This window comes from Amborella trichopoda, chromosome 11 (genome assembly GCF_054954075.1).
Source record: "Amborella trichopoda isolate Santa Cruz 75 chromosome 11, AtrichopodaSantaCruz75HAP2 v2.0, whole genome shotgun sequence".
Lineage (NCBI taxonomy): Eukaryota > Viridiplantae > Streptophyta > Magnoliopsida > Amborellales > Amborellaceae > Amborella > Amborella trichopoda.
This window is the reverse complement of record NC_142346.1, coordinates 14,025,497-14,047,425: the sequence shown is the minus strand read 5'-3', so window position 1 is coordinate 14,047,425 and position 21,929 is coordinate 14,025,497. Positions and strand designations below refer to the sequence as shown.

General features: G+C 34.3%; 1 protein-coding gene across 4 annotated transcripts; it reads right to left on the bottom strand.

The window, feature by feature from the left end:
- Positions 1-1,008: 1,008 nt before the first annotated feature.
- Positions 1,009-15,722, bottom strand: LOC18444807 (sulfate adenylyltransferase subunit). Of its 4 annotated transcripts, none has more exons than XR_016044915.1 (4): positions 15,406-15,722; positions 13,878-14,099; positions 3,384-3,721; positions 1,009-1,368 (listed from the first exon to the last, which is right to left on the bottom strand). XR_016044915.1 is itself a non-coding variant. In XM_006854959.4 (3 exons), exons 1-3 carry the CDS (start codon positions 15,700-15,702, stop codon positions 3,506-3,508), a joined length of 735 nt encoding a protein of 244 aa, XP_006855021.1. In that variant the 5' UTR covers positions 15,703-15,722; the 3' UTR covers positions 3,241-3,505. The 4 variants fall into 4 exon arrangements, 2 of the variants coding, with proteins under 2 accessions (XP_006855021.1, XP_088708581.1); XR_016044916.1 differs by lacking the exon at positions 1,009-1,368 and adding an exon at positions 1,461-2,137; XM_006854959.4 differs by lacking the exon at positions 1,009-1,368 and having other exon boundaries at positions 3,241-3,721.
- Between the last annotated feature and the right edge of the window lie 6,207 nt (positions 15,723-21,929).

The window sequence follows — 21,929 nt, the reverse complement described above, 5'->3', positions numbered from 1 at the left end:
GACATCAAGACGCATGGACAAGAGAAGAAAATGGATTTCAAATTTTGGAAATAGTATATTTTGTAACGCACTTTTTGACCTTCAATTTGCAATATTTTCAAGTTTTCATAGATCTGTCAATCTCCACTATTTTTTAAGCTTTAAACTTTATAAATAAAGATAAAAATATATTTTAAGGCTATCACAAATATTTTCAGTATTGAAACCATATATCTCGACATGTTTTGAAGGTAGGCTCTAATTTGATTGTTTAGAGCCTAGGCTCGATACAAACGCCGTCTTTAAAAAATCAACTTGTGATTGGGGGTATTTTCTAAATAATCCAAAACAATGGAAAAAATATAAAAAATAAGTATTTATAGCCAAAACACTTTCCCATCTTTACCAAAATGATAGAAAACATGAATAAAAAAATATTCCAAATAAATTTCTTATTTTTCAGGATTTTTTTAAAAAAATTTAATATCCCCAAGTTGGACACCCAACTCGAGCTCTGCAAGGGCCAGAGCTCGAGTAACTCGACTGAGTAAAAACTACTTGGCCGACTTTCGTGATCATCACATTCTCTATGGTTCTCTTGTACCTCCTTACATCCGGGTACCCTATATGAGTATCCTCTCCCCGTTTCCACCTCCGTACCGTCCATACTTATACCCTTTTTCAAGGGTTATCACATGAAAAGAAAAAAATAAGAGTTGCGACCCTAGAACCTTGGTTCTTCTCACACACACAAAAAAAGTAAAGAGTTGCAACCCTAGATCCTTGGTTCTTCTTGCTGGCGCTATTGATCCCCCCAGAGAATAGTCAACACAAGTCACTTGCATTGAAACTTCACTCTCAGTCACACAATCCAGCTTAGTATGTAAATCAGGGTTGTGTAACTCTTCTATTGCCCTGCATCCCCTTTCCCCTTACCTCTGAAACTCTCCATTCTTTATCCTTGTGCCCATACAGTGGCCAACTTTTATAAAGTTAACAGATAATGGCTTGAGAATCACAACAACGGGCTTGGGAATCATCCAGACTAAGTTCCATATATAAAACCAAGGTCATAAACATTCTAAACTTCTCACGAGGAGTGAAGGTAACCAGAACTTTGAGAATTTAACTCGTTGTAGTTAGCCCATGTGACAGTAGTTACAATGTACAGATACAGTACGTTTACATAGTGTATAAGAAGAGTTTTAAACAACAGTGAGTTAACATGGGACTCTCCACTGAATCTCAATGCTTTGCAAGACTCAGTGCATCTCGAAAGATTCAGCCTCATCACACTGATCTGGGCAGCTGTCTCAAAAGACTCGGCTCTGCCTCACTGATCTGACTTTGTTTGGCACATGACAAGTCAATCAACTCTGCACTTTTACCCTTCATGCATAGCGGTAGAAAGATTTGTAATTATTTAATGCCGCTGTGCCTTCAGTTACTTCTATAATTTTAAGGTCATTTACCACGATGTGTGCAAGTATAATCTATGGTATTCATTATATCAAAGAGAATCATTCAAAAATTTTCACACATATTTACATGGCATGAAAGATTTAGTTCTTAAAACCTTCTCTGGCGAATACATAGGTTTCAGATACGCTGATTTTCATGCGATCATAAGTCAACATCTCATTAATTTCACAGGACCAGCACCCCTTAGCCCTAAGCCTTGCTTGACAGAGAGTCCATATAAAGATCAGGAGGAATACTCGCAATTGGGCTTCAAAAGTGTATTATTCATGGCATCTGTTCTTCAACCCAAACTAATTGTCTACTACATAATCTTATATACAATTGGAATGGATGCCTACAGACCATATAATCTACGACAGGGTACTGTGACATCAATGGAACAAATATAAGAAACAAGTTTCTACATTCAGTACAAAAGAGGAATAAAAAGTGCAAACTCTTTTGTGCGGAGATATTTTGCATTCAGGCTCCACAACATAGCAGGAGTTTGCATTCATATTCTCCAACACCTCTTTATTGTCATACTCTGAATTCTACTAAACCAGTCGCAGGATTAATGCAGAAATGTCGACTGAATTAGGCAGTGCAGCCCCTTTGAAATGGAACAGGAAGTATGGAGCAGTCAATATAAGGAGGTATTAATGCATATGATAGCAGCACCATGTAAATACAGGTCCTACAAAATTCATAGGATAGATTAGGATTGAGCTGGGAGTCGAGGAGGATTTGCAGCTTGCCTATGCGGAGATAAAAACATTATCATATGCACCAAGAATATTCGAAGAGTCCTTTAGGGACCCCTGAAAATAGGTGGTGACTCTCTTGATATGATTGAATGTGCTTGAAAGGAACCCCTTGCCCAAAGAACATAGCAAACATTATTGAGGAGATTCTAGATTTTGTGTGTAGGAGATTCCATTTCAGCAGGTGCATAGGTAACTAAATGAAGTGGCTGATCAGTTTCTCCAAATGGGGTATAAATGTGTAAAATTTTCCCGTTTCTTGTGATATCACCATTCATTTATTATGCCTCTTGTACATATAACTCAGCCATTTTTCAAACCAATTTAGTTTGAAGAACAAAGCACACATAAACGGAATGTAGAAGTTAATTAACAGAAAGCAATAACCGTCAAGACTTCTTTCTCATAAGTCCCTTCATGAGAAATATCACTTTTTTGAAATCCACAATGCTCTCTAAGTTTTGCATTATGTGTTTTTTCGCTCCTAAATAAGGATTTCACTCATACTTTTCACTCACCAAAAAAAGGGAAAAGTTTATATAGAGCCCAGGCTCTAAACAATCAAATTTGAGCCTACCTCAAAAATTTCACTAGAAGAGGTTATCACTAGAAGAGGTTGTTTTGATGCTCAAATATCTTCAAATTGTTCATCTCAATATCAATATGCATGGACATCAGAAAAAAAATGGATTTCAAGTATTGGAAATAGTGTATTTTGTAACACAATTTTGAACCGTCGATTTTCAAGATTTTCAAGTTTTCATAAATCTATCGATCTACACTATTTGTTAAACTTTAAATTTTATAAATAAATATGAAAATATATTTTAAGGCAATCACAAAGATTTTCAATAATGAAACCACATTTCTCGATACTATTTGAAAGTAGGCTCTAATTTAATTGTTTAGAGCCTAGGTTCTATACAAAAAGCACCCCTAAAAAAAAGCTGTCTTTCTTTATATCCATTTCTACTCATTGTACTTTAGTTGCCAAAACCAAAAGTTAAATAATAACAATTTAGAAGAGAGATAGATAGAGAGAGAACAAAAACAACAAATGATTCAAGAATATCCAAAATCCCAAAACAAACAGAGAGACCTCAATATTACAAGCTTCTTGTGAAGTAACAAAACTGCATATGCATCAAGAAAATTTCTAAGCATCCAAGATTTACATACCTGTAATTCCCACTGTCACATATGAAACAAAAAACCCATAGCTTCCTCCAAAGATATTGCTCCCACCTCAAAACAGGGTTATGATGGCAATCCGTGAAAAGCATAGCGCACATCTGCAGAAATCAATCTGTTCCCCACTTCCTTATCACACTCTCTTTTGCCGAAAGCTTGTTTGAAGAAATCTCATTTGCTGCTTCATTGGACTCAGGCTCCAATGATGATCTTCGATTAAGTAAGAGAAATATGGATCTGAAGTTGTTTCTAGTTCCACGTAATACCAACAGCAAGGAATTGCAAACAACAGCAAGCAATACATCGCCCTTGGCAACCAAGAGATACTGTTAACCAGAAAAGAGAGCCCATCAAACCATAGAATCATAGATATACGCATATAATATGCTTGTTGATACGTTACTACTTTGGAAGAATTTGTGGAAAATCACTAAGTTTCAAACAAGGTATTAAAAAGCAGTAGGCGCGGTTGGGGGGAGGGCACCTGTATATAATATATGTCTACCAGGGTTGTAAAAGATGCCCATCTGTGGTTCGAGATCTCCCGATCAAGATAGGAAATCATTACTAGATGGTCCAGTTCCCCAATGGTATCAGGAACCGGCCAAGTCTTGTTGTGGATCATTGTTTCCTATTAGATAATCGGGGATCCACTATTATGGAATTCATGGATCAATTGATCCACTAATAATTAAGACTTTTTAATCTTTTTCAACTTTTACAAATCAATAGTTCTTTGAAACTATTGATCGTTGGGCTATACTAAAACCTCGATCGAATGCAAAATTCACTAAAATTGTTTCCCAAGATCATTTGTAGCTAAAATTACTGTTTTTGTGAGAAAAACAGTACTTTTTTTTTTTGGCTGTGTTTTGAGAAATTCGCCAAAGATCAAAAATCTCATTTAATTTTAAGCTAAATTCTTTAAGATTTGGTTCTACATTATCCTAACTGAACCTTTTACAAGATCAAATGTTCAATTTAATTAATAAAACCTCAATTTTATATGGATCTGGCCAGAAAATATTTGGTTTTAATTGCAGTTGTGTTCTGGAAACCCGCCAAAGATCAAAGTTTATACTATATTTTCTGCAAATTGATGAGGGAGTTTAGGATCTAGGAGGAGCCTGGTTTCTTCTACATCAGGTATCTATATCATGGTTTCATTGTAATTTTGAAAATACACCAAATCATTGGTTTCTTCTTCGATTTTGAACCAAATTTGTTCAAATTTGATTCAAATGAAGCTTCATTAATCTCTCAACAATTTTTTTTTTTTTTTTTTAAATGTTAACTTTCTCTCGACAATATTATTGATCCAATATGATAGATCTAAATCAATTATTATCCCAAAAACAAAAAATCTCCGCTGTTTCCTAAAAAGTGCACTTTTAAAAAAACAAAAATAAGTTGCTAAAAGTTCGCTAAACTTTTCTTAGGGGCTTTGTTTGATCCCTCATTGGGAAGAATAAATGATAATAAATTAATTTCTTTCGTTTGTTTTATAATATCATGATTTTTCTTGGCTTTATTTTAATTATTCACTAAATAAAAGCTCACATTTTTTAAAAAAAATTATTTTGATATTTTAGTGTGAAATTTTATTAGGGATTTTGATTTACAGGGTCTATATTATTTTTTTATTGAATTTTTTAACCTTTATTGATTTTACTTTACTTTATATATTTTATTTTGTTTTACTATAAAATAAAATTTCTTTAAAAAGTTTAATATTTTTATGTTTATCAATTATTATAATGGAGTGTATAATTATTTTTTAAAAATTGTTATATTGAATATTATAATTGTTTTTCTTTTTAAACTTATTGCGTATTATAATTGTTCAATAATGTAACAATAAAATGGATAAAAATTATTAAAATAGAACGTATAAAATATTAAATAATACAATTAATTTTTGTAATTGCAGTCTCTATTCCAATAAAATGTTTATTTTTTTAAAACAGCACTATCATGTAAATTGTAGTTATATTTATTAGAATAGAATGTATAGAATTTTAAATATTGATAATTGCTTTTTGTAATTGTAAATCTATTAAAAAATAATGTTAAAAATCACTATGTTGTAAATTGTAATTCTCAATTTATTAAAATTGAAAGTACAAATTTCTAAATACTTATTTTTTTGTAATTGCAGTATTTCTTGCAAAAGAATGTATAATTTTTTTTTAAACAAAGTATTATCTTGTAATTTTAATTGTTATATGTATTACCTCAGAATATATAAAATTTAAACAAATAATAATAATTGTAATAGTCTTTTTTTATAATATAAAATTAGACTGTTAGTAAACAAGTTTTTAGATCATTCCAATAAAGTATAACATTTTTGTTTGTGCACTTAATAGAGTATTCATATCAAAATATTCATATTCTTTCAAATTCTTCACCACGTCTAACAATTTTGGTTTGTCTTTTGTCCCTTTGATAGTATGGTTTCCATTTATTCACTATATCTCAACCTAAAGACGACCCTATACGACAACATGGGGTCAAAAAACACCCAAATAAAAAGGACAAATTTATATGTAACTTTTGTTACAGGTGATCAATAGTGCGATAAATAGGTTTAATCAACACGCTGTGGTCAACACTTGGCTGTGATCAGGGGTAAGGTTGCCGCATGTATTGATGTTCATAGCAATGTGATGAAGCAGATGGCCGTTCTTCGTAAGGCCAAAAAGGGTAAGAAGATTGCTAAACAAAGGATGGATGAGAAGATTGCAAGCCTCTATATACTATCCAATGGAATGGGAGCAGATGAGCGATTCCACCTCAACATGACTTTGTGATGAGAGCAAGCATGGAAGAAGAGCAACATGGGTATATATAGTAGATATGGAGGTACAGCATCGGCATGTATGGAAGAGCCAGTATGGGCATGTTTGGAGGGGCCTGTGGTAGAGGGTCGTCTGGGGCTACCTCTTCCCATGCATCACATGTCGAAAAAACTACTCTTGGCTTATCCAGGAATGCTAGTGCCATGGAGACTAGTCGAGGTGCACATAGTAGACCTACTCGGCCCATGGCTCCAAGTCATGTCTACCCATTCCTCTTCAAGACTAGGTGGCAATAGATGAACATCGCCCGTAGCTGTATTACAAGTGCAAGGGGCAGTGAAAAGTTACTCGAAAATGGTTTTATGATGAAGGGATGCCCTTCAATGCAACCAACAGCCTATATTGCGGGCCAATGATCATTGCCATTCAAAAGGGTAGGGGTCTAAGGATGAAGTCTCCTTCGGCATACAAACTCAATGAGCCAATCTTGGATGAGGTAGAGAATGTTTGAAAATTCATTGGGGACTTTAAGGGGTGTTGCAAGAATGGGTATGAGTGACGGCTGGAGGATATAGCCAATCAGAAAGGTTATCTAAATTTTGTGGATTATTTCGCACATAGGACAACCTTCTTGTCTAGCAAGGAGGTTACAGGGGTAGGGAAATAAGTGAAGTTCTTGACAGAACTAATGGATCAAATAATTGTGGTGGTAGAGAAGCATGTAGACCAGATTATCACCAATTATGCTAAGGGTATGGGATACTGTAGGGTTGAAGTTAATGCTCAAAAGGAAGCATCTGGTGCAGACCCCCTGTGTTGCCCGCTGCAAAGACCTCATGTTAGAGGAGATAAGCGAGATTGAGATTCATTTATAACCATGCCAAACTCCTTCCATTGATGAGACATCACACTGAGAAGAAGGACCTAATCAAGTCTACCATCACCCGCTTCGTGACAAACTACTTGGTCGTAGATTCTATTCTATAGCCGCAAGCCATATTGAAGAGGGTTTTTACCTCTGAAGAGAGGGTGAAAGACCGCCTCTCAAGATCCCATGAGGGCATGAAAGTGAAGGGCATAGTCATTGACAATAAGTTTTGACCTAAGTGTGTCAGCATTGTGGAGTCATAGCTCCTTTGGCGACATTGTTAAGGCTGTTGAATGCTGACAAGAAAGTCGCCATGAGGCTCCTCTATGAAGGGATCAAATGAGTGAAGGCGGCTCCTCTAGAGAAGTGCAAACAAAGTGGTAAAGACCATTGAGAGAGGGTGGAATGACTAGTTGGGTAAACCAAGTCACTATGCAGGTAAATGCTTATTTATACTTTTAAGAATTTAATTATTTAAATATTTCATCATTGTGAGGATAAATAATATCTCCATCTTAGGGTTATCTCGGTTTCTACTTCTATCGCAAATATTTCTACTAGACATCTGTCATTGCCAACAAGGTTATGAAAGGGGTGAAATACCTCATTGGACGAATGGGGAGAAGCTATAGGAACTAAATACAGGCACTGACGGAGGTAAAACTTAACCTTTGAAGTAAGAAGAAATTTGTGGCATCTAATTAAAGAACTAAAACATGATTTTTTCTCAGCTTTCTATTTAAATTTTGATGCAGAAGGCTCATTCCCAACAAGGCTTCCTAGGTTTTCTCGCAATGCGATGGATTCATATCATCTATTAACTATTATGTGTTCTTTCACATCATTTACATTATGAAATATTTTAGCCCTTTCTCACAAGGCCCATGGCAATTTATTTAATTGTATGGTGGGAGATACATGGTTATGACGCACGTCATTTAAGGAAGATAGCAATCAAGGTGCTTTATCAATAATGTTATAGGGTGTAAGAAAAAGTAGGAGTGGTAACTTCAAAAGCTCGTATATGTTCATTATAATTTGAACCACATAGAGTGAAAATAAGTAAGAAAATTGAGAATAAAAACCCAATTGATCTAGATGCAATATTTTTCATAGATATAGCCTGAGCAAAGGGTGGTGGAAGAGGAGGAGCCAATGCTATATAAGAGAGCATGAAGATGATGAAAAAGATGTCGATGAGGAAGGAGGAGTCATCAGCCAATATTTGAGCAATTCATAGATGTAAGTTATCTTTTACCTATTGAAGCAGAGGGGGATGGAGATTGGGAGAGAGATGAGAGAGAAAATCATTATGAGGCCGTGCAGTCCCAACCAAGATACACGGAGCTCGAGCCCCAGCAGCAGGAGCATGAGAGCGAGCATGAGGGATACATGAGAGCAAGCATGAGGAATGCACAAACATGGGGATTTTGAGCTAGGAGGGCAGTTCACCAGCCTTGGGTTATCGAATTTAGTCAGTCAGATACGAGTTTGAAATCCCAGATTTTGTACATGAATTGGTTCTACAAATCGTCTCAAAAAATCAATGAGTGGAAGACAATGTGATCAAGAGGAAGAATATTGTCTTTCGTTTTCATATTAGGTTGTATCTTCATAATTGTATGCTCTTTTTGGATTATGTACTCATATTCATGATGATTGTATGCTCCAATGTCTCTTTCTTTTTTGTTTGTTTTTTTTTTGACAAGGTTACACAAGAATGGAACTAGGGACGTTGTGCTGTGAAAACCCAGCCTCTACCATCTTGACCCAAGCCCGATTCCTAATTGTATGCTCCAATGTTAACTGTGAAAATGAAGTGTGAGGGTCAACAGACATTCAAATAGACACTAGTCTCTCAATATTCACGTACTTCTACAAAATCATGATAATCCATAATGCACTACTCCCATTTTGGTTTTGAAAACCCAAAAAAATATTCATAATGAATTTTAAAAATTTTAGAAATTTTTTAAGGCCAGAATTGCACGATCCAGCCGATCCACCTATTTGGATCGTTGATCCACTGATCCGAACTAGTTCCCTGAACAATCGATCTGCCCAGCCGCTCTGGGTTTTTAAACACTAATTTATAGCATTTACATACATATGGAATACATTACATGTTTTATATAACGAAAAAGTTTATATAAGGATGCAACCTTAAAATGTAGAATTAAAGTGCACTTAAAAAATCCATTGTAAAAGGTTGTTTTGAAGTTGGAAAACCCTCTATTCGATCATCTCGATGTCGAGATGCATGAATATAAAACAAGAAGAATTCAAGTCCCAAAAGTAGTGCATCTTGCAACACATTATCTAGACAGTCCATTTTCAACATTTTCATTAGTTTGTAGATCTACTTGATTTGAACTATTTTTGGAATAAAAAATTCTATAATTAGAGATGAAAATGGATTCTCAGGCCATCGTAAGAACTTTTGACATCAAAAGTACATCTTATGATAAAATTTGGTGGTGCACCTTATTTGGATTGTTTAAGGCAGCAACCTTATGCAAACCACACCCTTTATATAAAGGGTGTGTATAATCAATTAGACATTAAAAATAGAATGATGGGAATAAATCAACATCTTAGAAGTACCTAGGCCAATGTTGGATCACATTTCACACATGCAACACCACCACAAAGGAATCTTGAAAGATCTCAAATACAAATGAACTTAACCAAAAATGGATACACTTCTTGCTTGATCACTGAACTTGAATGTTTTGGATGAATCTCAAGGTTTCAGTCACTTCAAACCTCCTCTCTTATATTTCCCACAGGGTTATGTAAAAAAGACCAGACTAGCTAGTTTGGACTGGGAACCGACCAATTCAGTCCCGTCCAACCCCAACATTAGAAGTAGACCGAGCCGTTACAAACCAATGGATGAAATCGTCCATTGACTGGATCGGTAGATCGGCCAGTCTGCGGATTTGTGAATGAACTGGTTGGTCCAAATAACCCTAAAAAATTGTACCTTTTCCGCTCCATTTTTTCATATTTTCTTCATTTTTCCACCTTTTTGGTGGTTGCATGGGTCTTTTTTCTATCTTTTTCCAAGGGGCTTTTTTATCTTCTGGATTAAAAGAGTGGGTTTTAAGGTTTTAAAAACCTTTGCTTTGAGTGAGAAAAGCATTTTAATCATTTTTCTCCTATTTTCCAGTAATCTTGGGGGAAGATTTGGCCATCATTTTGCCCGATTTGAAGCCCCAAGCAAGTCTATTAAATTACTTTTTTATCATTTTCGTTTTTTACAATTCTTGCCATAAAAGATTTTCTTTTTAAACAAATGCAAAATAATGTTTCTTCCATTGATTTTAGGTTGTTTTATCTTAAGTTTATTGTGTATATTTTGCTTTTTAGGAAGCCTTGTATGCATCTTTAAAAATAAATACTATTATACTAGGTTTGGGTTGTTTTTATTTTTATTCTTTAGCACTCATCAAACTGTAAAAAGGCCAAGTTTAATGAAACTATAGAGTATGAAAAACATTTATACTGGATATATGTTACTTTATTCCTGGCTTCTTAGTCATTTTATAGTTTTAGATTTTTGGTCGATTCTATTTTTAACCCAATATTCTTTTATGAATTTATTTGTTCCATTAATGCTTGAAGGCTATCATCGTATCATGAAAATTGTTAAAGTATGAAAATTGTTTTAGCTACTTGTTGTGAAACATGTTTCAAATTGATACTATAATGTTTTTATTTGCATGAAAATTTATTGTTTATGCATTCTTTTGTTTTAGTAAATATTAAACGCTTACAAGGAAAATGATAGACCATGGAAAATTTTCTGTTACATTTCTTTATATTTTCAGTTTGGATGTAGAAAATTGGGGGTGGGTTGTTTGAAAATGTTTCATTGATTTACTAATTTATTCGTTTTATTTTATTTTTATGTAGGGTTGGTGAACTTAACATTATTGACCTTTGAAGTATACTTGATGAGGATTCGGACTTTAGTTTGGTGGTTTAGATATTTTAAGTAAGAGATTTGGTGTTGGTTGATTAAGCTTGATTCTTGGAAGTTGTAATTTTTGGTTGGTTGAAATCATTGTCTCAGGAATTTAAGGATTTAAATATGGCCTCTAACAGGTCTAATAAAAACTCACACCCGACATGGGGGCATGTTACAAGGGAAAAAAAAAATAGCAAGATATGAGAAAATATATGCATATTTTGAAATAAACAAATAAAGGGAGGGGGAATACATAGAATGATGGAGCATTTGGTGCACAACCAAGGGAATATAACCAAATGCCCTAAAGTTCTTCTCACATGATGCATGAGATGTAAAGGAGCATTGAAGATCATGGTACTTAAAAGCAAAGGAGGCAGTCAATACATGACATCAAGAATCCTTATCCAACTCCTACATAAGAGGATTCTGAAGAGGAAGAAGAGAAGGACTAGTTGTCCATGACTAGAAGGATAGGGAAGGAGTCTACTAGTACAGCTTCAAGTGGGACAGTGTCTAGCTAGCCTAGGAGGTCAGGTGAGATGGGGGGCAATTTACCACATAGGACAATGGGGCTCCCAGCCAACCATCAAATGTGCCTTGGCTTGGGAGAAAGTAACAAAGAGCGTAGAGTACACATGTATTTGGCCCGGTAGATGTATCACACTGGCATCCCTTTTAAGGTAGTCAACTCTGATTTTTTTACCCTATGTTGGATGCAATGAACCCAAAGGTCCAAGGTAAAAATCCCCAGCTATGATGATGTGAGGGGTAGCTTGCTTAAGAAAATGTGGAAGAGGTTTAAGGATTTCACAGGGAGCTATTGGGAGATATGTGCCACCCATGGGTGCTCTATTATGTCTGATGGGTGGTTTTTTGGTTTACTATCATAAGGGGGAATGCTTTTTTGAGGTCCGTGGATGCAACATATATTATTAAGATTGGTTCAGCATCGTCTTAGTTGTTTAGGGAGGTTGTAGACGAAGTTGCGCCAGAGCACGTGGTGTAATTCATTATTGATAATGCAGCCAACTACGCCCTTGTGGGCTGCAAGAGCACTATGCACATCTCATTTTTTGGACCTCATATGCTGCACAATGCTTAGATTGATGCTTGAGCAAACAGGGAAAATGTCCCATGTTAAGTTGATTGCAGAGAGGGCAAAAGAGATTACAAAACCTAGCTACAACGTCATTTGTCCTCAATCTTATGAGAAAACGTACAAATGGGAGAGAGGTAGTGAGGTTAGCAATAACTAGTTTTGTCACTAACTTGCTCACCTTGCAAAGCATATTGCAATTGAAGAATGGGTTGAGAGCCATGGTTATTTCATCGGCTTGGAGTGATATTACAAGTTTTCGAGACAAATGCCAATTAACCTACACAGTGAGATCCTCCCAAGTAACATCATTTCATTATTATGTTTTTCCATAAAGTTTACTCACTTTGCCCTCTCATGTGGTTAATTAACTACCTCAAATTCTAATATTCAATTTCCATTTTCATGTTTCAGAGGAATGGTGAGGAAGTTTGATGAAGCTCCAAAGCTACAGAGATTCATTGTCTGCGTCCTCAGCCAAACTTGCAATGCATGTGGCTGCGAGAAGAAATGGAGTGTTTCCTCATGCATCCACATCAATGTTTGAAATAAGTTGGAGCACAAGCAGCTCAATAATTTGGTCTTTGCCCAATACAACCTTAGCTTGATGCAGAGATAATAGACTTATTCATTTTTCTGCTATTGTTCAACTCATTCTTAGATTTACGCTTTAACTTATTGTCCAAACCATATGGTCTGACCCCATTGACTTGAAGAGTATCGATGTTGTAGGGTTGTCAAGACAGAGACGTTATAGAATGAATTGAGGAGAATTGAATGAAGATGGATCCAACACAAAAAGGTAATTTTATTATTAAGTTTTTTACTATTGTTTCTTTTCTAACTTTGAGCACTTTAATCATAAAATTTCTTTATTGATTTATTTCTTATATTATATTCACTATATTGAAAGTTTAAACTTGAGACTTGAAACTTTGAATTGAAACATTGATAACTTACTGTACAACTTTACAGAAGAGATGATGAGTTAGAGGAGGAGTTCACTGATGAGGAAGATAGTGGAAATGAAGCGGAAGTAGATGATGGTGAATAACAAGAGTATCAACTTGTTTTGATATATTGCATAACACTCGTATTTTTATATAATATATGAATTATGATTATGTAATTGAGAATTTGAGTCAATAGTTTATAGTTTGTAGTTGGTACCAATGGGTGGCCCATAGGTGTGGAGAATTAGCGATGTGGTCCATGTGGATTAGTTGAGTTTGATATAATTATTTTCCCTTCTCAATATTATGGTGTGTTATCTTTTTATTTTTGTTCCTACTATTTTTCTTTTAAAATTTTTACTGAGCTTCCTATATTTTTTGGCTTTTTAATATTTCTTTGTTTTTTTTTTATTTATTTTGCATTTTTTGCTTTGTTAAACTACATGACTGATCCAGACTGCCATTCTAACCAAACAAATGCCCTCACTGGTCAAGTGTTGATAAAATTCTTTCACAAAGAATCAAATCCAAATATTTTGGATTTCTTTTGATTTTTCAAAGATCTTTCCTTTATCAAATCTTAAAAGTATTCATTAAAAAGTCTTGGGAGTGATGAGGGGTTGGCATGTCCCCTTTGTCTTTTGTCCCCTTAGTATGGGGAGGAAGATGAAACTTCACATGGCCTGAGGGCATTTTCCACCCACAGGCCATGGGCAGCCTGCGAACGGGTGCCTCATGCATCCATCAATCAAAAGAAGGAAAATACAATAGGCAAAGAGAGTGAGTACCAAGATGATGATTCCAGCAATTGTGAGACCTGCTTGTTGCACCTCCTTCCAAAAATGCTCACCATCAGACCCACCGAACCAACCACCTCCGCCGAACCAACTTCCACCACCATGATTATTCCCCCCGCCCACTTCTTCCCTCTTTTGAATTTCTTTATTCCATTTATCAAATTCACTCTTTTTTCCACCAAGGGCACTTTCTAATGCTCTTCTAGCTTGCTCCTGATATCAATAGGAAGCCCGAAGCCAAACCCCAACAAAGGTATAATCCTGTTATTAAAAATATGAAACTGACCCTAATTTTGTGACTATGACCAGAAATCAAGCTTGAACTCTCGAAAATAAATGTGAGAATAAAAATAATAACAATTTTTTAAACAATAAATCCAATGTGATAAACAAAAACTCTGCAGTTAATAGACAATGACACATTGAAGAAACTCAACCGAAACTAGCATCCAAGTCTGAATAACAACCACTGAAACAGGACTTGACAAGTTCAAAATAAAAAAATAAGAAAAATAATAAAAATAATAATAAAATAAAATATAATAACAATAATAATAAATAAAAAAGCCGATTTCTTTTGAGCATAATTGAATAAATGTTTTTTGAAAGTTGAGTACAACTAAATACATCTTAAGACATACAACTCGTCTAAAATTTCAGGAGAACGAGTTCTTTTCAATTTGATTTTATTTTTTGATAAATGTTAGTAGATTTTGTGTATCATTAAAACATAATGTAGAGCTGTGTATAATTAACACGAAATGTAGAGCAAGAAAGGAGTACAATAACTCCTCAAACAGAAAAAGTTAACCGGAAAACAGCATGACACCGATAAGTTCAAGAAGAACATCTCAATCATAAAAGTACAAGAAATGACTCCGAGAGAGGATCCAACAAAAGTGAATAACTCTAACAGACTATCTTCTTACTTCTTATAGATTTAGCAGTGTTTTAGTTATTTCTACAAATAGTTTGAGAAGTAGGCAATACATCTTTCCCTAAAAATGGAGAGTTTCTTGCTGGCTTAAAAGCACTAAGTCTATGATTGCAATTAATAAACCAAGATTGTAATGAAAGTATGCAAACAATGTAACAAATCAAAGAACTTAAGCAAAAAATGAGTCTAAGATCAAAATGTGTAATGTCCACACAACAATTTCACTACGAATTTAACAATATTTAAAGGAGAGAAAGAAAATGAATTTTATAAACAGGCATGCATTCGTTGACATTTTTGCTGAGTATCTGACTATGTGGTTCAAGAAAATGGAACCTTGCTATCCGTACAGTAAATAGATAACCTAAACCAAACAATAAATAGACGACCTAAGTCCATAAAAAAACAATAACCCCACTAAAACTACTCAAAATGCAAGCAACGTTCATTCCATTTAGCAACTTGTAAAACAAAATTCGCCCAAAACAAAGTCGAAATACAAAAAACATGGCATTTAGTAACTGAAACCCCCCCGTAACTCATCAGCACATTCTCAAAACCCTGATTAACCAAGATAAATACCTGTTTGTTACTGTTTCCCTCTGAGAAAAAGCAAAAATTTCTGGGCGTACACTTCAATTTACGCCTCAAAATCGTCCATTGAAGATCGGGACTCAAGTCAACAGAGTTGCGGAAAGGAAGATAAAATTTGGGGTTACACTTCAATTCACGACCCAAATAACGCCATTGAAGATTGGGGTTCAATGCAAGAGCGTGGCAGAGACGAGGAGAAGAACTAGGGTTTACAAATGGATGAAGATAAGACTCAGGGTTTAATGAAGTGGGTGTTTGAAGCCCAGGGGTAAAGAGCTTCGCCATTTGGTCGAAATTTTTCTCCTGATTTCTCTTATTTTGCACAAGGCTGCGATCTTAAACTAAGCAAGGCGCGCCTCAAACTTTGTCGTAAAAATCCACTTTTGGTCCGGAAAATTTTTATAATGAATCGAGATCTATTTTTATTTATAATGGTAGAACTTTAAATTATAAAATTAATTTCAATCAAGCAGATATATGAATGCGTGTAGATCTGAATGGTCTAGCTAATATCTTACAGTATTATTTTTTTTAGACGAAATATTTTTTTTTCCGTATCCAAATCCAAATTACGAGTAATTTTAAGTCTAATGGCTTTTTTATTTTTTGGGGTAAGGGTGGGGGAGACCCCTACCCGTTTTTCCATTAATAAAAATATAGGAATGTTAGAACTCATTGCTTTACGCCCCTAGTGTTAGTAAAAACTGATGGAGCGTGTGAGACTAAACCCGAGATCAGACAAAGGGTGTTGTTAGGTTGGTGATCGCAGAGCTCGGATTTTTGGATTAGAAACCCTTGTTGCTTGTCTTTTCGAGGAGAGAAATAAAAGATGTGTTTACAGAGAATGCTCTGTATCCCTCTACGTTTGTATTTTTTTTTTTTTTTTTCACTTCCTTTATCTGGCTTCCCATTTTATAGGGAGAAAAATGGCTAACTGTTGGTCTCTGACAAAAAAAGGTTTTCCCTAATCTCAGGGATACTCATCCAACGTTCATATGGATGTTGGACCATATGAACGTTGGATGTAATTTTTTGGATAATTATAATAAACATTAGATTCCCACAATTGTAAGCCAAGACACGTAAGGCCTCAGAGCCATATGTGTCAACTTCTCCTACTTGGCTATGATGGCGGAGCATAATAAGTCACATGCATACTCCCACTTTTGAGTAAGACATTTAAAAAAATATCTTGTCATGAGGTTTTTCTCATACTTTCGTGGAATGCCTTTCATAACAAATATCCATCATGAGGATTTTCATGCTTATGCGGATTTGTCATCATGAAAACTGATTGACTTAAACATTTTTAAGTCTTATTAACTAGTGTGCTTAGACAGTAGTTTGACACTTATACCCTTTGTTAACAGATTAGAGGTCATAGCTGATGAGGATAAGTAACTAACAATTACTTCATATTTCTCACCATAATCTTGAATATAGTAATATTGGACATCTATATGTCTTCCTTTGGAGTTATTTGCTCCACTTTGAATTAATTTAATTGTACCTTGATTATCACAAAATATTTAGATCAGTCCATAGATTATTTGCAGCTTCAACTCATCTATGAAGCGCTTTATCCAGACAGGAAAAGTACAAGCAGCGCTACATGCAATGTATTTTGTTTCATGTGTGTACCTAGCTACACACCCTTGTTTCTACCTAGACCAATAAACAACCGCCCTTCCAAAGAGAAAAATATGTCATGAAGTGGACTTACTATCGTCTTTATCCCCAACAAAATATGCATCTGAATATCCTGTAGTTTTAAGCTTATTTGCTTGAAAACACAATTTTAGATGCTTTGTTCCTTTAATGTACCTTAGAATTCTTTTTACTGTTATCCAATGAGCTATGTCGGGATTACTTTGATATCTAATAACAAGTCCTACGGCATAACTCAAATCTGGTCTCGTACATCTTACTACATATACCAAGCTACAAATACCTTGTGCACAAAGAGCGTAAGGCTTTTCTTGTCGTTCTGCTAGACAATCCTTCCTAGACAACTTTACACCCTTTTCAAAAAGAGTAGACAATGGTTTACAATTTTCTGTTTGAAATCTTTTGAGAACAGACTCAAGATATCTCTCTTGGCTCAAGCACAACATTTTTTATTTCTATCTCTAATTATTTTTATACCTAAGAAATAAGATGCTTCTCCCATATCTTTCATTTCAAACCGAGAAGAAAGCCATGACTTAGTCTTATCAATCATTTCTAAGTCATTTCCAACTATTAGGATATCATTTACATATAATAAGAGTATTATGAATTTACTTTCATTCTTCAAGACATACACACAATGATCCAATTTATTTACTTCATATCCCATTTGTAGGACGCCATCATGAAATGTTAAGTACCATTGTCTTGAATATTATTTTAAATCATATAAATACTTATTTAATTTGTATGCTTTATTTTCTTGACCTTTAATTGTGAAGCCCTCAAGTTGCTTAATGTAGATGGTTTTCTTTAGTTCACCATTTAATAATGCAGTATTTACATCCATTTGGTAAAGTTTTAAGTCATAATATTCAACAATTGCCAAAATTATTCTAATGGATATAAACGTTGCAACTGAAGAATAAGTGTCGACATAGTCTACTCCTTTTCTTTGGGTAAAACCCTTTGTTACTAACCTAACGTTAAATTTATCAATTGATCCATTAGATTTTAACTTCCTTTAAAGCACCCATTTAGAACCTATAGATTTCCTATCCAGTGGTAAATCACATAGATCCCAAACTTTATTTTTCTTAATAGAATATATTTCTTCTCTCATGGCATTAAGTCATTCTTGAGATTATTGTGATTTCATAGCATCGTTGAAGTCAAAAGAGTCATAGATTTCATCTAGGTCAATAAAGTTATCTATCTTCTCATTCACTTAGACATAGAAATCATGAAGGTATGATGGAGGAACTCTATACCACTTTTGACCACTTAACATTGGGTTTGTGGGTACTTCAACATTATCATGTTGATCAGGGCTATCCATATCCACTGTAGGTAGTGGTTTTAAGTTATTTGTAATATTAAGTGGATTATCATTATCCCCTACATGTAAGTTTTTTTCAATAAAATCTTCTAGGAACTCAACATCTCTGCTTTCAATGAGTCCCTTATCTTTATGATAAAATCAATATCTCTTTTATCCTTTGGGATATCTTATAAAATTATAAATTAGAGTTTTGTTTTCTAACTTATTTTCTATTCTGATATGGAATTAGGACATCGGCAGTTGACCCCCACTTCTTTAAGTTGGATAGATCAGGTTTTCTACATGTCTACAATTCATAAGGGGTAAAATCTATTGCTTTAGTTGAAACCCTATTAAAGATATACATAAATGTGTTTATTGTTTCTCCCCAAAAGGCCTTGAGCATATTAGCATGAGTTATCATGAATCTAATCATTTCTAAGAGGGTTCTATTATACATTTCAGCTATTCCACTTTGTTGTGGCGTATAAGGCATAGTGGTATGTCTTTTAATATCATATTCTTGTCAATAAGTATTGAAAGCTTCGGATGTATATTCACCTCCTCTATCAGTTTTAAGAACTTCGATATTCTTAACCAATTAGTTTTCTATTTCTTTTTTATATATTTTAAATTTTTCTAAAGCTTCTGATTTGTGGACGATTAGATAAACATATCCCAATCTAGAAAAATCATCAATAAAAGTGATGAAGTATGACATCCCTAAGTTTTAACATTGAGGGGCCTACAAATGTTTGAGTGAACCACATTCAATAACTCATTAGCTCTCTCTCCTTTTTTGAATGATTTTCTAGTCATTTTTCAGGACAAGCATGCTGACAGGTTGGAAATTCGATACTATTTAGATTTGGAATAAGACATTTATTTATTACCCTATTTATTTTGTCTTTTCCTATGTGGCCAAGCCTAAGATGCCAAGTATATGCATCAACAACATATACACAATCAACATAACCAGAATAAGTTGAAATTTTATTATCAGTTTTCTCATTTACATGAAGAATGAACAAGTTGTGGTCATCAATTACATGTCCCCAAGCATAAATTTGTCCACGCATTTCGATTGATACTTACAATGATTGAAAACGGACTTCAAAACATTTTCTAATGAGTAAGGGGACACATACAATGTTTCGTCTCATACAAAGGACAAAATATACATCAGTTAATACAAGGTCGATTGTCTCTACATACAACCTATAAGTTCCTACACCTAATACATCAGAATAGGTGTTGTTTTTCATGTAGATACATTTCTCTTTATTTCTTTGAAGTTCTTGAAGAGGCCTTTTGAGATTTCGATATGCCAATTAGCGCCTGAGTCAACCCATCATCCTTTGATGTCGTGATCTGCCAACAAGCACTCAGAAACCACGCAAACAACTTCACGCCTCTTGCTTCTATTCCCGCTATTCTTTGGATTTTGCAGGTTTCTATTCTATGGACATAGGTTCTTGAAGTGACCGAGCTGACTACATAAGAAGCATTTTGATGATCCCTGTTTAATTTCTTGGTTATAGGGTTTAGTTCATCTGTATTTGAACTTATTGTTCTTTTTATTAAACTTCCCTTGAAATTTGTGGGTGTTAGGCTTGGGTTGGCTAGATTTTGTAGGTCCTTGAGCATGCATGAAGTCACTCATTTTATCTTTGTTCATGTGTTCTTGCTCTAAGGCTGGTTACATAGGTAAGTCTGCTAATGTAAGAGATTTTGCATTCAACCTAAGTACAATTGTTATCATCCTTCATGAAGGTAGGAGGCTATTTAAGATAGTGGAAACTTGCATGTGCTCGGGGACTTCATTCTCAGTAATGGCCAAGTCTTTAGCCATAATAATCATCTTGTTTACATGTTCTACTACATTATTACCCTCTTTCATTTTAAATGAGTTATATTACTCTAATAGTAATTGGAGGTGTATTTTAGAGGTTGAGTCATATTTAGTTTTTATTGCCTCTTGCATTTTCTTTGATGTTTCATGATGCTCGAAAACCTTAATAAGGTCATCTTGCATAAAAGTTAACATAGAAGTTTTTGCTATGAGGTCATCCTCTAAAAAATTTTCTTAAACTTTTTATTTTCTTCTTAAGTTGGTTTATCACCAACTACTGGTGGATCATCTTTTAGTACATATGTGATTCTATGTTGGATGAGGAGATATTTCATCTTCCTCTTCCACATCTCAAAATTGTTTCCATTCAATATTTTAACTTTAAAAAGTTCAGCCATTGCAATTCTACTAGTCATTGGCTAAGTTTTGTGTGAGCAACCTAATACTTTCTAAGTTTTAAAGAAGCTAAAGTAGGTACCAAAAATTTAATATGTGGTCAATACTTGTACAGAAAGAGCTACAATTATTTCATAAAACAATATCAGTTATAAAGTGATGCCTTAAAAAAATATGAAATAGGAAATCTCCCTATCTACAACTAAGCACTACACTTATCAAAAATAATATAAAATTACTCCTTTATGTTATTTATTTAGGGTGCATGAGCAATATCAAGGGTGTGTAAGCCCTTATAATAAAAGAGCAAATATCAAGTATGTGATTCACTTTAAAAGACAAATCAATTTCTATATCACACGAAGACAGTAAGCGCATTTAAATATCAACAACACTAAAAAAGAGAAAAATAAGTCTTCTATTTATTCATTTATTTTGATAGAGATATCATCAATATATAAGACAACAAAATAATAAAATATATATTCAAAGATGTGATATATGTTCAGAGTGACTGTATCTCTGTAACAGATAATCCACCATAAAAATATTTAACAGAGATGCGATATATGTGTGATTTAATGATGGGGTTGCAGTGACTTGCACACACCTAATACGTGAGGTTGGGGCCTACTAAAAGTTAACTATTTTCTTAGATAGCTGCCCATCATTTTATATCTTTCTGTAATTATAAGCAATCTCTTAAATTAAGATATATATGCTATTATTGAGTGACAACAAAATATATGGGCTTCCCTGAAGATAAGCTTGAATATATATGGATCCAATACAAGATAAAATGTGAGCAGATAGAGGGATCAAAGAGCAAATACGTGATATATATGATAAGATAAAACATATGCTTCTCGTATGCCTCACTATTGAAGATAAGCTTGAATATATATGAAGTGTGAGCAGTGAGAAGATAGAGGGATCAAAGGGCAAATACGCGATATATAGGATAAGATAAAACATATGCTTCATGTATGCCTCACAATTGAAGATAAGGTTGAGTATATATGGATCCAATACGAGATAAAGTGTGAAAAGTGAGAAGATAGATGGATCAAAGGGCAAGCAAATACATGACATGTAGGATAAACTAAAACCTATGCTTCACGTATGCCTCACAATTGAAGATAAGCTTGAATATATATGGATCCAATACAAGATAAAGCATGAGCAGTGATAAGATAGAGGGATCAAAGACCAAATACGTGCTTTTGAGTAGGAAGTACGTTTTCTCTGCAAAAAAAAGAAAAAACTTAGAGGGAG

Excerpts from the sequence above, each read along its gene's own strand:
- LOC18444807 (XM_006854959.4), bottom strand. The coding sequence starts at position 15,702 with ATGGCGAAGCTCTTTACCCCTGGGCTTCAAACACCCACTTCATTAAAC. Across the intron at positions 14,100-15,405 it reads AGGGAAACAGTAACAAACAG|GAGCAAGCTAGAAGAGCATT; the intron begins GTATTTATCTTG and ends TATTGATATCAG. Across the intron at positions 3,722-13,877 it reads TTGCTGGAATCATCATCTTG|TATCTCTTGGTTGCCAAGGG; the intron begins GTACTCACTCTC and ends TCTGGTTAACAG.